General features: G+C 49.3%; 1 protein-coding gene across 1 annotated transcript in view; it reads right to left on the reverse strand.

Moving 5' to 3' along the window:
- The window catches only part of MUC16 (mucin 16, cell surface associated), a 45,773-nt gene extending 30,586 nt beyond the window's left edge, over nucleotides 1-15,187 (reverse strand). Inside the window, exons 1-3 of the mRNA XM_069540505.1 lie at nucleotides 15,175-15,187; nucleotides 11,839-14,092; nucleotides 626-10,974 (exon numbers count right to left, since the gene is read on the reverse strand). Of these exons, the coding sequence (XP_069396606.1) occupies nucleotides 626-10,974; nucleotides 11,839-14,092; nucleotides 15,175-15,187 (12,616 nt within the window). The remainder of the gene's footprint in view (nucleotides 1-625; nucleotides 10,975-11,838; nucleotides 14,093-15,174) is intronic.
- Nucleotides 15,188-17,148: the final 1,961 nt, after the last annotated feature.

A 17,148-nucleotide genomic window follows, 5' to 3' on the forward strand; every position in this document is an offset into this window, starting at 1 on the left:
TTAGCTGTAATGTTACAACATCCATCATGGTACTATAATTATTCAACTACTTGCTTATTTAGCTTTGTTCCCCCAGTGCTTATTTCAATGCCTGAACATGAAAATAGATCAACATATATGTTTGCTAAAGGAATTTCTGGTGCAGTAATAAACTCCTAATTAACTCCTTTTTACCTGTCGGAAAAGAAGCCATTTTCTATGAGCCCCAAATAATGAGAGTGTAGGAGCAGTGGGTCCTTACTTGTCAACTGGATTGAGTGTGGAAGAACTTGAGAAGAACTTGTCACTGTTCCCAAACCAACACTCTCTGTCATTCTGGTATCCGTAATGGGTGGTAAAGATGTCCTGACTGGCTGCGTCCAAGTCTGCAAAGTACTGGCTGTAACCAAGGGTAATGCAGCAGTGCTTTGGCTCTCTGCCTCAAGGTTGGTGTCTACTATTCTTGGGGTAGCTGGTGAGGAAGTAATCCAATGGGGGAGTGGGCTGGTTGAAGAATCAGTGGTACGGAAGGTCAAAGAGGGGAATGGTATTGAAGCTGAAGAAGGTAGACTCTCTGCAGTGGTGGGCATAGTAGCATCCCCAGGGCCTGATTCTGTCCTAGAAAATGGACTAACTGAAATGGCACCTGGAACTCCAGATGTAGCAAAGGAAGCCATGGCCTCTGACAAAGAAGGTGTTAGTGTGTTATTAGCAAAAATGGTCTCAGCTGAAGACAGCATATCTGTGCTTAGGTAACGTGTATTTTCTGATACAGGCATAGAAAGATTGGATTCTGGGACAGTTATGCCAGCAGACCTTGTAATGGAGAGAGAAGTGTAAAAGCGTGTGACTGTTTCCACTGGAATGTCAGTATACTGTGTAGACAGAGGCTGATCTGGTGCTGATACTTTCACAGAAGACGTAGCATCAGTCCTGGGACCCTTCAAACCATGAGTGGACAGAGGCGATGAAGGTGTGTTTGTGAGTGTGCTTGAGCTGGAATCCAAGGCTATTCTTGTCTCCTTCAGTCTAGGAGTCAGATGGGAAAGTGTCTTCGTCTCAAAGGAGGAACGCATTGATGAGGAAGGAGTGGTCTCATACACGGAGGAAGCAGTACCCATAGGATATGTGGTGCTGGAGAACTCAGGAAAAATTGGGACAGAGGAACTTAGTTCGTGTCCAGAACTGCTGGAACCCACAGTACTCATTATTGTGTATAGGGGAGGAAGAATTTTCGCTGTATCTATGGAGAATTCAGAGGTGGAAATTATCTCAACTGTGGGACTACTCGAAGTTGGAGGTAACGTGGTCACTGTTACCAAGGTTGTACCCAATCTGTCTTCGGTCTTCCCCAGACCACGGGTGAGAACTGAGGTCACAGGTGTAGGAGAGGAGGGGCTCCTCCCTGATAATGTGGATGGCTCAGGAGAGTGTGTTCTCATGGCAGGTACAATCACTGTGGAAGATGGAGAGCCAGTTTCTATCACAGAGGCAGGGCTTGGCCAAGACACATCCTCGGGACCTCTGCTGCTGAGAGTGCTCATCTCTGGGTGTGTAAAACTCTGAGTCACAGTCGAGTGAATCTCTGCCCCTGAGGTGTTGGTTGTAGTGCCCAAGGTGAGTGGGTCCTCTGATGTAGCTTCAGTGGGACCAGTATGGGTTGTCATGGTGACTTCTGCAAATTCTGTCATCACCGAAGAGGCAGAGGGCCAGGTGATAGTTCCTGCAGGGAAGTCTGGCGACATCGTGGACTGAACAAGGCCAGGGATGGACGTGCTGCTAGAGGAGATCAGTTCTGTCCTAGAGATCTCAGTAGTCGTATCAGTGGGTACTTTGGAAAGGACGCCGATTTTCTCTGTGGCTGAGTGGTTCTGCTGGACGGTGCTTGTGTTCCTCAGTTCAGGAGTCAGAGAGGATATGGAGTCTAGCTCAAACACTGTAGTTTCTACAGAGTGAGGCACTGATGTGGTAACACGGGTGTCCCTAGAGTTGGAAGGAATAAGCATTGGAAACGTGACATTGGATGGCTCCGAGTCAGCTGGGGCAGACGAATGTGTTTCATGTCCAGAGCTTTTGTTGGCCCCATTGATCCCAGCTGTGTTTCTCGAGGGCTGAATTGCATCTGTACCTGTGGAGGCTTCAGAGGTGGACAGTATCTCAATCCTGGGGCTCATCTCACCTGAAGGTGAACTGGGCACAGGTTCCACACTTGTACCCAATGTGTCTTTGGTCTTCCCCAGACCACGAGTGAGCAGTGAGGTCACAGGTGTAGGAGAGGAGGGGCTCCTCCCTGGTAATGTGGATGGCTCAGGGGAGGGTGTTGTCCTGGCAGGTACAATTACTGGGGAGGTTGGAGAGCCAGTTTCTTTCACAGAGGCAGGGCTTGGCCAAGACACATCCTCGGGACCTCTGCTGCTGAGAGTGGTCATCTCTGGGTGCATAAAACTCTGAGTCACAGTCGAGTGAGTCTCTGCCCCTGTGGTATTAGTTGTAGCGCCCAAGGTAAGTGGGTCGTGTGAAGTAGCCTCAATGGGACCTCTTTGGGTGGTCATGGTCACTTCTGCAGATTCTGTCGTCACAGGGGAGGCAGAGGGCCTGGTGATCAGGCCTTCAGGGATGTCTGGCGACATCGTGGACTGAACAGGGCCAGCGATGGACGTGCTGCTAGAGGAGTTGGGTTCGGTCCTAGAGATCTCAGTAGTCGTATCAGTGGGTACTTTGGAAAGTACGGCGATTTTCTCTGTGGCTGAGCTGTTCTGCTGGACAGTGCTGGTGTTCCTCAGTTCAGGAGTCAGAGAGGATGTGGAGTCTAGCTCAAACATTGTAGTTTCTAAAGAGTGAGGCATTGATGTGGAAACACTGGTCTCCGTACAGGTGGAAGGAGTAAACATTGGAGACGTGACATTGGATGGCTCTGAGTCAGCTGGGGCAGAGGCATGTGCTTCATGCCCAGAATTTATATTGGCCCCGTGGGTCCCAGCTTTGTTTTTGGAGGTCTGAATTGCATCTGTACCTGTGGAGGCTTCAGATGTGGACAGTATCTCCTTGGTCGTGCTGATCTCACTTGAAGGTGAACTGGACACAGGTTCCACACTTGTACCCAATGTGTCTTTGGTCTTCCCCAGACCACGAGTGAGAAGTGAGGTCTCAGGGGTAGGAGAGGAGGGGCTTCTCCTTAGTAATTTGCGTGGCTCAGGAGAGTGTGTTGTCATGGCAGGTGCAGTCACTGGGGAAGATGGAGAGCCAGTCTCTATCACAGAGGCAGGGCTTGGCCAAGACACATCCTCGGGACCTCTGCTGCTGAGAGTGGACATCTCTGGGTGCGTAAAACTCTGAGTCACAGTCGAGTGGATCTCTGCCCCTGAGGTGTTGGTTGTAGTGTCCAAGGTAAGTGGGTCCTGTGATGTCGGCTCAATGGGACCTGTTTGGGTGGTCATGGTGACTTCTGCAGATTCTGTTGGCACAGGAGAGGCAGAGGGTCCGGTGATGATGCCTGCAGGAATGTCTGGCGACAGTGTGTACTGAACAGGGCCAGGGATGGACGTGCTGCTAGGGGAGATCGGTTCGGTCCTAGAGTTCTCAATAGTCGTCGTATCAGTGGGTACTTTGGAAGGGACGGCGATTTTCTCTGTGGCTGTGCTGTTCTGCTGGACGGTGCTGGTGTTCCTCAGTTCAGGAGTCAGAGAGGATGTGGAGTCTAGCTCAAACATTGTAGTTTCTAAAGAGTGAGGCATTGATGTGGAAACACTGGTCTCCGTACGGGTGGAAGGAGTAAGCACTGGAGACGTGACATTGGATGGCTCTGAGTCAGCTGGGGCAGAGGAATGTGCTTCATGCCCAGAATTTATATTGGCCCCGTGGGTCCCAGCTTTGTTTTTGGAGGTCTGAATTGCATCTGTACCTGTGGAGGCTTCAGATGTGGACAGTATCTCCTTGGTCGTGCTGATCTCACTTGAAGGTGAACTGGACACAGGTTCCACACTTGTACCCAATGTGTCTTTGGTCTTCCCCAGACCACGAGTGAGAAGTGAGGTCTCAGGGGTAGGAGAGGAGGGGCTCCTCCCTGGTAATGTGGTTGGCTCAGGAGAGGGTGTTGTCATGGCAGGTGCAGTCACTGGGGAGGATGGAGAGCCAGTTTCTTTCACAGAGGCAGGGCTTGGCCAAGACGCATCCTCGGGACCTCTGCTGCTGCGAGTGGTCATCTCTGGTTGCATAAAACTCTGAGTCACAGTCGAGTGAATCTCCGCCCCTGTGGTATTAGTTGTAGTGCCCAAGGTAAGTGGGTCGTGTGAAGTAGCCTCAATGGGACCTGTTTGGGTGGTCATGGTCACTTCTGCAGATTCTGTCATCACAGCAGAGGCAGAGGGCCTGGTGATCAGGCCTTCAGGGATGTCTGGCGACATCGTGGACTGAACAGGGCCAGCGATGGACGTGCTGCTAGAGGAGTTGGGTTCGGTCCTAGAGATCTCAGTAGTCATATCAGTGGGTACTTTGGAAAGGACGCCGATTTTCTCTGTGGCTGAGCTGTTCTGCTGGACGGTGCTTGTGTTCCTCAGTTCAGGAGTCAGAGAGGATATGGAGTCTAGCTCAAACACTGTAGTTTCTAAAGAGTTAGGCACTGATGTGCTAACACGGGTGTCCCTAGAGTTGGAAGGAATAAGCATTGGAAACGTGACATTGGATGGCTCCGAGTCAGCTGGGGCAGACGAATGTGTTTCATGTCCAGAGCTTTTGTTGGCCCCATTGATCCCAGCTGTGTTTCTCGAGGGCTGAATTGCATCTGTACCTGTGGAGGCTTCAGAGGTGGACAGTATCTCAATCCTGGGGCTCATCTCACCTGAAGGTGAACTGGGCACAGGTTCCACACTTGTACCCAATGTGTCTTTGGTCTTCCCCAGACCACGAGTGAGCAGTGAGGTCACAGGTGTAGGAGAGGAGGGGCTCCTCCCTGGTAATGTGGATGGCTCAGGGGAGGGTGTTGTCCTGGCAGGTACAATTACTGGGGAGGTTGGAGAGCCAGTTTCTTTCACAGAGGCAGGGCTTGGCCAAGACACATCCTCGGGACCTCTGCTGCTGAGAGTGGTCATCTCTGGGTGCATAAAACTCTGAGTCACAGTCGAGTGAGTCTCTGCCCCTGTGGTATTAGTTGTAGCGCCCAAGGTAAGTGGGTCGTGTGAAGTAGCCTCAATGGGACCTCTTTGGGTGGTCATGGTCACTTCTGCAGATTCTGTCGTCACAGGGGAGGCAGAGGGCCTGGTGATCAGGCCTTCAGGGATGTCTGGCGACATCGTGGACTGAACAGGGCCAGCGATGGACGTGCTGCTAGAGGAGTTGGGTTCGGTCCTAGAGATCTCAGTAGTCATATCAGTGGGTACTTTGGAAAGTATGGCGATTTTCTCTGTGGCTGAGCTGTTCTGCTGGACAGTGCTGGTGTTCCTCAGTTCAGGAGTCAGAGAGGATGTGGAGTCTAGCTCAAACATTGTAGTTTCTAAAGAGTGAGGCATTGATGTGGAAACACTGGTCTCCGTACGGGTGGAAGGAGTAAACATTGGAGACGTGACATTGGATGGCTCTGAGTCAGCTGGGGCAGAGGCATGTGCTTCATGCCCAGAATTTATATTGGCCCCGTGGGTCCCAGCTTTGTTTTTGGAGGCCTGAATTGCATCTGTACCTGTGGAGGCTTCAGATGTGGACAGTATCTCCTTGGTCGTGCTGATCTCACTTGAAGGTGAACTGGACACAGGTTCCACACTTGTACCCAATGTGTCTTTGGTCTTCCCCAGACCACGAGTGAGAAGTGAGGTCTCAGGGGTAGGAGAGGAGGGGCTCCTCCCTGGTAATGTGGTTGGCTCAGGAGAGGGTGTTGTCATGGCAGGTGCAGTCACTGGGGAGGATGGAGAGCCAGTCTCTATCACAGAGGCAGGGCTTGGCCAAAACACACCCTCGGGACCTCTGCTGCTGAGAGTGGTCATCTCTGGGTGCGTAAAACTCTGAGTCACAGTCGAGTGAATCTCCGCCCCTGAGGTGTTGGTTGTAGTGCCCAAGGTGAGTGGGTCCTGTGATGTAGCCTCAGTGGGACCAGTTTGGGTTGTCATGGTCACTTCTGCAGATTTTGTCATCACCGAAGAGGCAGAGGGCCAGGTGATGGTTCCTGCAGGGAAGTCTGGCGACATCGTGGACTGAACAAGGCCAGGGATGGACGTGCTGCTAGAGGAGATCAGTTCTGTCCTAGAGATCTCAGTAGTCGTATCAGTGGGTACTTTGGAAAGGACGCCGATTTTCTCTGTGGCTGAGCGGTCCTGCTGGACGGTGCTTGTGTTCCTCAGTTCAGGAGTCAGAGAGGATATGGAGTCTAGCTCAAACACTGTAGTTTCTAAAGAGTGAGGCACTGATGTGCTAACACGGGTGTCCCTAGAGTTGGAAGGAATAAGCATTGGAAACGTGACATTGGATGGCTCCAAGTCAGCTGGGGCAGATGAATGTGTTTCATGTCCAGAGCTTTTGTTGGCCCCATTGATCCCAGCTGTGTTTCTGGAGGGCTGAATTGCATCTGTACCTGTGGAGGCTTCAGAGGTGGACAGTATCTCAATGGTGCTGCTCATCTCAGTTGAAGGTGAACTGGACACAGGTTCCACACTTGTAACCAATGTGTCTTTGGTCTTCCCCAGACCACGAGTGAGAAGTGAGTTCTCAGGGGTAGGAGAGGGGGGGCTTCTCCTTAGTAATTTGCGTGGCTCAGGGGAGGGTGTTGTCATGGCAGGTACAATCACTGGGGAAGATGGAGAGCCAGTCTCTATCACAGAGGCAGGGCTTGGCCAAGACACATCCTCGGGACCTCTGCTGCTGAGAGTGGACATCTCTGGGTGCGTAAAACTCTGAGTCACAGTCGAGTGGATCTCTGCCCCTGAGGTGTTGGTTGTAGTGTCCAAGGTAAGTGGGTCCTGTGATGTCGGCTCAATGGGACCTGTTTGGGTGGTCATGGTGACTTCTGCAGATTCTGTTGGCACAGGAGAGGCAGAGGGCCCGGTGATGATGCCTGCAGGAATGTCTGGCGACAGCGTGTACTGAACAGGGCCAGGGATGGACGTGCTGCTAGGGGAGATCGGTTCGGTCCTAGAGTTCTCAATAGTCGTCGTATCAGTGGGTACTTTGGAAGGGACGGGGATTTTCTCTGTGGCTGTGCGGTTCTGCTGGACGGTGCTGGTGTTCCTCAGTTCAGGAGTCAGAGAGGATGTGGAGTCTAGCTCAAACATTGTAGTTTCTAAAGAGTGAGGCATTGATGTGGAAACACTGGTCTCCGTACGGGTGGAAGGAGTAAACATTGGAGACGTGACATTGGATGGCTCTGAGTCAGCTGGGGCAGAGGAATGTGCTTCATGCCCAGAATTTATATTGGCCCCGTGGGTCCCAGCTTTGTTTTTGGAGGTCTGAATTGCATCTGTACCTGTGGAGGCTTCAGATGTGGACAGTATCTCCTTGGTCGTGCTGATCTCACTTGAAGGTGAACTGGACACAGGTTCCACACTTGTACCCAATGTGTCTTTGGTCTTCCCCAGACCACGAGTGAGAAGTGAGGTCTCAGGGGTAGGAGAGGAGGGGCTCCTCCCTGGTAATGTGGTTGGCTCAGGAGAGGGTGTTGTCATGGCAGGTGCAGTCACTGGGGAGGATGGAGAGCCAGTTTCTTTCACAGAGGCAGGGCTTGGCCAAGACGCATCCTCGGGACCTCTGCTGCTGCGAGTGGTCATCTCTGGTTGCATAAAACTCTGAGTCACAGTCGAGTGAATCTCCGCCCCTGTGGTATTAGTTGTAGTGCCCAAGGTAAGTGGGTCGTGTGAAGTAGCCTCAATGGGACCTGTTTGGGTGGTCATGGTCACTTCTGCAGATTCTGTCGTCACAGGAGAGGCAGAGGGCCTGGTGATCAGGCCTTCAGGGATGTCTGGCGACATCGTGGACTGAACAGGGCCAGCGATGGACGTGCTGCTAGAGGAGATGGGTTCGGTCCTAGAGATCTCAGTAGTCATATCAGTGGGTACTTTGGAAAGGACGCCGATTTTCTCTGTGGCTGAGCTGTTCTGCTGGACGGTGCTTGTGTTCCTCAGTTCAGGAGTCAGAGAGGATATGGAGTCTAGCTCAAACACTGTAGTTTCTAAAGAGTGAGGCACTGATGTGCTAACACGGGTGTCCCTAGAGTTGGAAGGAATAAGCATTGGAAACGTGACATTGGATGGCTCCGAGTCAGCTGGGGCAGACGAATGTGTTTCATGTCCAGAGCTTTCGTTGGCTCCATTGATCCCACCTGTGTTTTTGGAGGGCTGAATTGCATCTGTACCTGTGGAGGCTTCAGAGGTGGACAGTATCTCAATCCTGGGGCTCATCTCACCTGAAGGTGAACTGGGCACAGGTTCCACACTTGTACCCAATGTGTCTCTGGTTTTCCGCAGACCACGGGTGAGAAGTGAGGTCACAGGAGTAGGAGAGGAGGGGCTTCTCCTTAGTAATTTGCGTGGCTCAGGGCAGGGTGTTGTCATGGCAGGTACAATCACTGGGGAAGATGGAGAGCCAGTCTCTATCACAGAGGCAGGGCTTGGCCAAGACACATCCTCGGGACCTCTGCTGCTGAGAGTGGACATCTCTGGGTGCGTAAAACTCTGAGTCACAGTCGAGTGGATCTCTGCCCCTGAGGTGTTGGTTGTAGTGTCCAAGGTAAGTGGGTCCTGTGATGTCGGCTCAATGGGACCTGTTTGGGTGGTCATGGTGACTTCTGCAGATTCTGTTGGCACAGGAAAGGCAGAGGGCCCGGTGATGATGCCTGCAGGAATGTCTGGCGACAGCGTGTACTGAACAGGGCCAGGGATGGACGTGCTGCTAGGGGAGATTGATTCGGTCCTAGAGTTCTCAATAGTCGTATCAGTGGGTACTTTGGAAGGGACGGCGATTTTCTCTGTGGCTGTGCTGTTCTGCTGGACGGTGCTGGGCTTCCTCAGTGGAGGAGTCAGAGAGGATGTGGAGTGTATCTCAAACATTGTAGTTTCTAAAGAGTGAGGCATTGATGTAGAAACACTGGTGTCCCTAGAGGGGGAAGGAGTAACCATTGGGGACGTGACATTCGATGGCTCTGAGTCAGCTGGGGCAGAGGAATGTGCTTCATGTCCAGAAATTGTGTTGGCCCGGTGGGTCCCAGCTGTGTTTTTGGAGGGCTGAATTGCATCTGTACCTGTGGAGGCTTCAGAGGTGGACAGTATCTCAATGGTGGTGCTCATCTCACTTGAAGGTGAACTGGACACAGGTTCCACATTTGTACCCAATGTGTCTCTGGTTTTCCACAGACCACGGTTGAGAAGTGAGGTCACAGGAGTAGGAGAGGAGGGGCTTCTCCCTGGTAATGTGGATGGCTCAGGGGAGGGTGTTGTCCTGGTAGGTACAGTCACTGGGGAAGATGGAGAGCCAGTCTCTATCACAGAGGCAGGGCTTGGCCAAGACGCATCCTCGGGACCTCTGCTGCTGAGAGTGGTCATCTCTGGTTGCATAAAACTCTGAGTCACAGTCGAGTGAATCTCCACCCCTGTGGTATTAGTTGTAGCGCCCAAGGTAAGTGGGTCGTGTGAAGTAGCCTCAATGGGACCTGTTTGGGTGGTCATGGTCACTTCTGCAGATTCTGTCGTCACAGGAGAGGCAGAGGGCCTGGTGATCAGGCCTTCAGGGATGTCTGGCGACATCGTGGACTGAACAGGGCCAGCGGTGGACGTGCTGCTAGAGGAGTTGGGTTCGGTCCTAGAGATCTCAGTAGTCATATCAGTGGGTACTTTGGAAAGGACGCCGATTTTCTCTGTGGCTGAGCGGTCCTGCTGGACGGTGCTGGTGTTCCTCAGTTCAGGAGTCAGAGAGGATATGGAGTCTAGCTCAAACACTGTAGTTTCTACAGAGTGAGGCACTGATGTGGTAACACGGGTGTCCCTAGAGTTGGAAGGAATAAGCATTGGAAACGTGACATTGGATGGCTCCGAGTCAGCTGGGGCAGACGAATGTGTTTCATGTCCAGAGCTTTCGTTGGCCCCATTGATCCCACCTGTGTTTTTGGAGGGCTGAATTGCATCTGTACCTGTGGAGGCTTCAGAGGTGGACAGTATCTCAATGGTGGTGCTCATCTCAGTTGAAGGTGAACTGGGCACAGGTTCCACACTTGTACCCAATGTGTCTCTGGTTTTCCGCAGACCACGGGTTAGAAGTGAGGTCACAGGAGTAGGAGAGGGGGGGCTTCTCCTTAGTAATTTGCGTGGCTCAGGGGAGGGTGTTGTCATGGCAGGTACAATTACTGGGGAGGTTGGAGAGCCAGTTTCTTTCACAGAGGCAGGGCTTGGCCAAGACACATCCTCGGGACCTCTGCTGCTGAGAGTGGTCATCTCTGAGTGTGTAGAACTCTGAGTCACAGTCGAATGAGTCCCTGCCCCAGAGACCTTGGTCAATATGTCCAAGGTAAGTGTGTCCTGTGATGTAACCCCTGGGGGACCTGTTTGGGTGGTGATGGTCATTCCCGAAGATTCTGTCATGAACATGGATATAGAGGGGCTGGTTCTGCTTTCTATAAGTGTGTTTGGAGAAGTTTTGAAGTGAGCAAGGCTTGGGATAGATTTCCTGCTGGAGGAGGTAACTTGTGTCCTGGTGACCTCAGTAGTAGCATCATTTGTGGACACATTGGAAATGACAGTGCTTGTCTCTGTAGCAGAGCTGGTCTCCTGGTAGTTACTTGTCTCCCTAAGTCCAGTATTCAGAGAGGATACTGACTCTCTCTCAATCTTTATAGTCTCAGATGAGCCAGACATTGATGTGGGGGCAGTAGTGTCCCACATGGTGGAGGAGGTAACCACTGAAGATTTAGCTTTGGGTGGCTGTGTGGGGGCCAGGACAGGAGAATGTGATTCATGTTCACAACTGGTAGTCTCTACATGTGTCATTGCTGTGTTTGTGGAAGGATGAATTGCTTCTATATCTGTGGTGACAAACATCTCATCTGAGCTACTCCTCAAATTTGGGGGTAAACTGGTATCAGTTTCCAAACTCGTCCTCAACATGTCTCTGGTCTTCCCCAAGCCGAAGTTCTCAGGCAAGAGACCTGAGGTCACAGGTAGAGTAGAGGAGGTGCTTTGCCCTTGTGATGTCAGCAAAACATGAGAAGATGAGGTTGTGTCGGGGATAGGTGCTAGGGAAGAGGAAGAGGTGGTTTCTCCCAGAGAGGGAGGGTTTGTCCATGACACACCTTCAGGACCTTTGCTCGTTTGAGTGGTTATCTTTGACTGTGGAAATCCCTGAGTCACAGCCAAGTAAGTCCCTGACAAGGAGGCTGTGGCTAATGTGTCCATGGTAGGTGCACCCAGCAATGTAGTTCCAGAAGGACCTGTTTGCATGGTGATGGTTATTCTTTCAGAATCTGTTATGTCAGGGAAGGTAGAGGGCCTGGTGATGTCTGATGACCTTGTGGACTGAGCTAGATCTGGGCTGGAAATTCTGTCAGAGGTAGTGACTTCTGTCCCGGACACCCTAGTAATAGCAAAAGAACTTAGGGAATGGACACTGCTTATCTCTGCGGTTGAGTTGGTATCCATGTAAATACTGGACTCCCTCAGTTCAGTGGTCAGGGGGTAATCAAGCTCTCTTCCAGCCCTTGTGGATTCTGGCCAGGTAGTTGCTGATGTGGAAACAATGGTATTCAGCATGATGGAGGTAGTATTCATTGGATATGTGCCCATGGATGACTCTGAGTGGGCTGGGACAGTGGAATGAAGATCATGTTCAGAATTTGAGGGCCATACTGTTGTATCTACTGTGTTTGTAGATGGGTAAATTGTCTCTTTGTCTGTGGTAGGTTCAGAAGTGGCTATTCTCTCATATGTGCCATTTTTCCAATTTGGAGATGAAGTTGTCCCAGATTCCAAGCTTATGCCCAGTATATCTGTGGTCTTTAATAAGCCTGGGGAGTCAGTAACCTCCTTGATGGTCCCTCCTGAGACAGAAGAGACATTTATCACCTCAGTGTTCAGAGATGTGCTTGAGCTTGATTCTTCTTCCCTCATCCAGGAATGAGATGTAGCTCTTGCCTCTGTTGTAGGAGTCCTTATCCCATTTACCCGGGGAGTTGGATATGGAGTTCTTACTGTATATGGGATTAAGTCCAGAGTTGTTGTTTCTGGTCTAGACATATACCCTGGATCTGCAGAAGCTGTGATGTGAAGCTGGGTAGAACTCTGCTCTACTTCTTTGCTGGCAAGATCTGGCCTCCCTGATAAAGTGACTTTAGAGCTATTTACCATTGTAACAGGTGTGACCTCACTTGTAATGTCCTCTGTGGAGGAGGGCAGCTGTGAGGTAGTTGGGCTGATCATTTTCTCCAAAGGGAGTTCTGAAGGAGTTGTAACCTCCTGAAGAACTGAGGTAGAGGTTATGGGTGATGACACAGAACTCCCAGTGGCCCAGTCAAGAGTGGACAGAGAATCAGGCAGAGGAGTGGATGGGAGGATCTTTGGGATAGTCTTTGTCTTTGGATGGTCCATAGAAGCCATTGAAACATGCAAGCCTTCTGTTTCTCTTCTACTGGGAGTCCAACTTGTGCTTAAAATGTCAGGAACTGAGGTGCTCATCCTCTCGACACCAGAAGTTGAGATGGGCATAGATGCAGTTGTGTCTAAAGGACTCAATGTCCTTACACTTGTGCTGGCCTCTGTCTTTTCAGCTGAAGCAAAGGAGGATGGGATGGCTAGGCTGGTTCCATTGACAGTCACAAGGCCATGGGGGGTAGACACAGAGCCCGATTCAGTGCTTGATGCTATGGATGAAGTTGTGCTCATTGCAGAAATTGCTTTAGGAGAACCTGTGACTTCCAAGATTGAAGCCATGTCTGTGATAGTCCTGGGGCCTGATGTTGGGGCAGGAGCAGCTGTGGATGACCAGGTGGGTGGGTGCTGTAGGGCAGATGTGCTGGTCTCTGTAGCCAGGGTGCTGTCCATGGTGCTCACACTTCCTTTTGGGCCGGGCATGGTAGTCAGGACTGAATTGGTTTCCATAGTGGTGATCGTGGTGGTGACAAGTGGAGTGGGAGCTATGGTTACCTCCATGTTGCTCACTCCTGCAGGATATGAGGTCTGTGATAGTTGCCCAAGAGTAGAGGCAACATCACTATTTACTACACTTGTGATGGTTGCCAGTGTCGTAGACCCCACGGAGGGGAATGTGACAGATGGTAAAGAGCTCATTTTTCCTCCTGAGGCATTGGTGATGCTGGTAATGTCTTGGCTTTCAGAGGTCAGAGATGCTAATGTGGTTTGTTCTACGGAGGTTTTATGCAATGTGTCTTTGGCCTCAGGGGATTTATCAAGAATCAGGTTACTTCCAGTTGTCTGCTGTGACCACGGGCTAGCAGATGAATAAGCCTCACTCACAGATACTCTTGCCTGTTGTTCATCTGTCATTGTATCTTTACTCAGAACAGTGGAAGGAATGACTGTGATGTTGACCCTTGTCTTGGTTATAAATTCAGATTTATCTGTCACTGAGCTCGTGGTTACCATCTGGGTTGTCACAGAGTCCGGGATGGCCACAGAGTCTTCAGGACCAGTGGAAGATGTGTTCAGAGAGACATGTGTGTCCACGGTGGTCCCTCCAGTGGAGCCAAGCCACATGGATAAATTCATTCCAGTTGTCCTTGGAATCAGATTTGGGCTTGTTTGTGGACCAGTCCCTATGTTGCCTTTAGGATTTGACTCTCGGGAGACAGAGGACACTGTGCCCAATGACTTTTTGGTCCCTTCTGGAGTCCCAAGATGGGGGTTGGTCCCAACCTCAGATTGGGAGAGTGAGACCCATTCTGTAGTTGCTGTCCCTTTTGTTGGTGACTTGGCTGGTGTCATGAATCCTGTGGGCAGGTGAGAGAGGCTGATGCCGCTACTCTCTATGGCTGTGGACTGAAGTGTGACTGGTTCCACTGTGGTCTTCATAGGGACAGTTGCTGTTGAAGTATTCCAAGAATTTCCCAGAGTGTACTTCATTTCTGGGCTGGTGCTGGGCTCCTTGGAGCTTATGATTTTGAAGGCTGTAGCCATTTCTGGGCTTCTTGTGGACATACCTGTGATTGGAAAGTGAATTGGTAGGAGATATGCAAAAGGTACAGGAGTCCTGATTGACAGTATCATTTGTTCCTTCCTGTGATTTCAACTCAAACTATTTCCTATTTCTCCAGAAAAGAAAATGTTAACCCTCTCATACCACATTTCAAGACTCTGGACATCAGGGAACATACTGACCATCCCCAAAGATGGATCAAAGTGTTAGGGTTAGTGGGGTGAGGGCTTTGACCCTCTTGTTTACTCAGAAGAAATTGTTACCTGGAACTCAGTGTACTACATACCCTACAAAGAAGGGCTCTTTGTACAAGGAAGGATGTGATGAACCTGGACTCTACCCATGCACGAGGCTTCCCCTACCCTATTTTACTTTTCTCCTTGGAGCCTGCCCTTGCGGAACCAGTTTCAGCTTATAACTTCGAGCCTCCGCTAGATGCCCCAAATCTTAGTTCACTGAAAAGCCACTTAAGGATTTATATTTGAGAAGCAACAGAATAGAAGGGTGATAAAATTCTTTTCCTTTACCTTCATCCTCTTTCAAATTCATCTTCCTCTCTGAACCCTTTTCCTATCGTTGAGGTAAAGGGCATGTAACTGCCACAGGGATAAGGAAAGCTCGACCTAAGAGCACTCTTTTTTACATTATCCTCACCAACTTGGCATAGCCAAGGACCATGATCCCTTCCTCTACTGTAACAAAAGAAAACTGTATCACCTCAAGTCTGTCTGTGCCCTCCCTGTCAACACAAAATTCCAGTGAGGATCTCCGATTTAGAAAGATCCTTCACCCTGGTGCAAGAGAAAGTGTGGAGGGAACTGACCTTGTGGCATTTTCTCCTGCTGAATTAATTGGCTACTAATCATATAAATTACTAAGGTGAAGCAATAACAGTGTTCCGTTAATACAATCTCTAGGAAAAAAATAACCAACATCTTTAGAGTGACAGGAAGCCAAAGAAATCGATTTCAAACCTAGTCATTTTACTTCCTTAAACAATCCAATTTTTGACCCCAGGGATGAAGAGAGAGGACCCAAATGAGTCCTCTTAGACTTGAAGAAAATAGAGATGATGCTCTTACTTACCCACATTGATCATAGTCGTAAGAGATGAGGGGTTACTGGTTGGCGAAGTGGTACCTCCATATTCTCCTTGACTCAGCTCCCTGGTGGTGCTTGCCACAGACTCATCAGGGCCTGAAGTAAAAGATAGAGGTGTTACCTTTGCATTCCCTAAGAATACGGACCTATAAGGAACATTCTCACTAGATACTGGCTTAGCAATGCCCTCATTTGTCTCTGAGAAGGCATTTAAAGAGTAACTGTCTTTTTTACATTAAATCAAACCCTCAAGATGGTCATAAGGGATGGAAAGCTTTTTGTTAATTGTGGGGACTTCTGATCTGATTGGTCTCAACATATAAATTTTTAAAACTATCTGTCTCCTTAGAACAAGTAGGGTCTTCATCACTCTATTATACCTTTATTCATTTTGAAATATTCATATATAACATGAGTTAAATCCAGCAAAATTATTGTAGTTATTGAGGAGTCTGGCTCCTAGGTAAAAAGCTGTGTGTGATTTTTCAGGCCCAACCATAGGCAATTACCTCAAGAATATTAACTTCAAATAGGAAATCTGTCCTCCCCACACCAGACTTTGTGCACAGCCAATACACTGAAGTTGCTCTAGACAGTTGCAGTCGAGGACTTGGGTCCCTCTTGACCAGCCATACTCTTATGCATTCCTAGACCAGGAGCCTTCATTCCTAGGTCTCTTTATTTATTACTATTTTTAATAGATCTTTATCGGAATATAATTGCTTCACAATACTGTGTTAATTTCTGTTGTACAACGAAGCAAATCAGCCATATGCATATGCATGTCCCCATATCCCCTCCCTCTTGAGCCTCCCTCCCATCCTATCCCACCCCTCTAGGTCATCGAAAAGCACCAAGCCGATCTCCCTGTGCTATGCTGCTGCTTCCCACCAGCCAACTATTTTACATTCGGTGGTGTATATATGTCAATGCTACTCTCACTTCGCCCTAGCTTTGCCTTCCCAGCTTCATGTCCGTTTTCTATGTCTACCTCTTTATTCCTGCACTGCAACTAGGTTCATCAGTACCTTTTTTTTTTTTTAGATTCCATATATATGCGTTAGCATACGGTATTTGTTTTTCTCTTTCTGACTTACTTCACTCTGTATGACAGTCTCTAGGTCCATCCATCTCACTACAAATAATTCAATTTCCTTTCTTTTAATGGCTGAGTAATATTCCATTGTATATACGTGCCACATCTTTATCCATTCATCTGCCGATGGACACTTAGTTGCTTCTATGTCCTGGCTATTGTAAATAGAGCTGCAATGAACGTTGTGGTACATGACTCTTTTTGAATTATGGTTTTCTCAGGGTACATGCCCAGTAGTGGGATTGCTGGGTTGTATGGTAGTCCTATTTGTAGTTTTTTAAGGAACCTCCATACTGTTCTCCATAGTGGCTGTATCAATTTACATTCCCACCAACAGTGCAAGAGAGTTCCCTTTTCACCACACCCTCTCCAGCATTTATTGTTTGTAAATTTTTTTTTTTTTTTTTTGCGATACGCAGGCCTTTCACTGTTGTGGCCTCTCCCGTTGCGGAGCACAGGCTCCAAACGTGCAGGCTCAGCAGCCATGGCTCACGGGCCCAGCCACTCCACGGCATGTGGGATCTTCCCGGACTGGAGCACGAACCCGTGTCCCCTGCATCGGCAGGTGGACTCTCAACCACTGCGCCACCAGGAAGCGCACCTCACACACATTCTGATGTGTGTGAGGTGATACCTCATTGTAGTTTTGATTTGCATTTCTCTAATGATTAGTGATATTGAGCATCCTTTCATCTGTTTGTTGGCAATCTGTTTATCTTCTTTGGAGAAATGTCTATTTAGGTCTTCTGCCTATTTTTGGATTGGGTTGTTTGGTTTTTTGTTTTTAATTTAATTTAATTTATATTTTATACAGCAGGTTCTTATTAGTTATCTCTTTTATACATATTAGTGTATATATGTCA

This window comes from Delphinus delphis, chromosome 3 (genome assembly GCF_949987515.2).
Source record: "Delphinus delphis chromosome 3, mDelDel1.2, whole genome shotgun sequence".
Taxonomy (NCBI): Eukaryota; Metazoa; Chordata; class Mammalia; order Artiodactyla; family Delphinidae; genus Delphinus; species Delphinus delphis.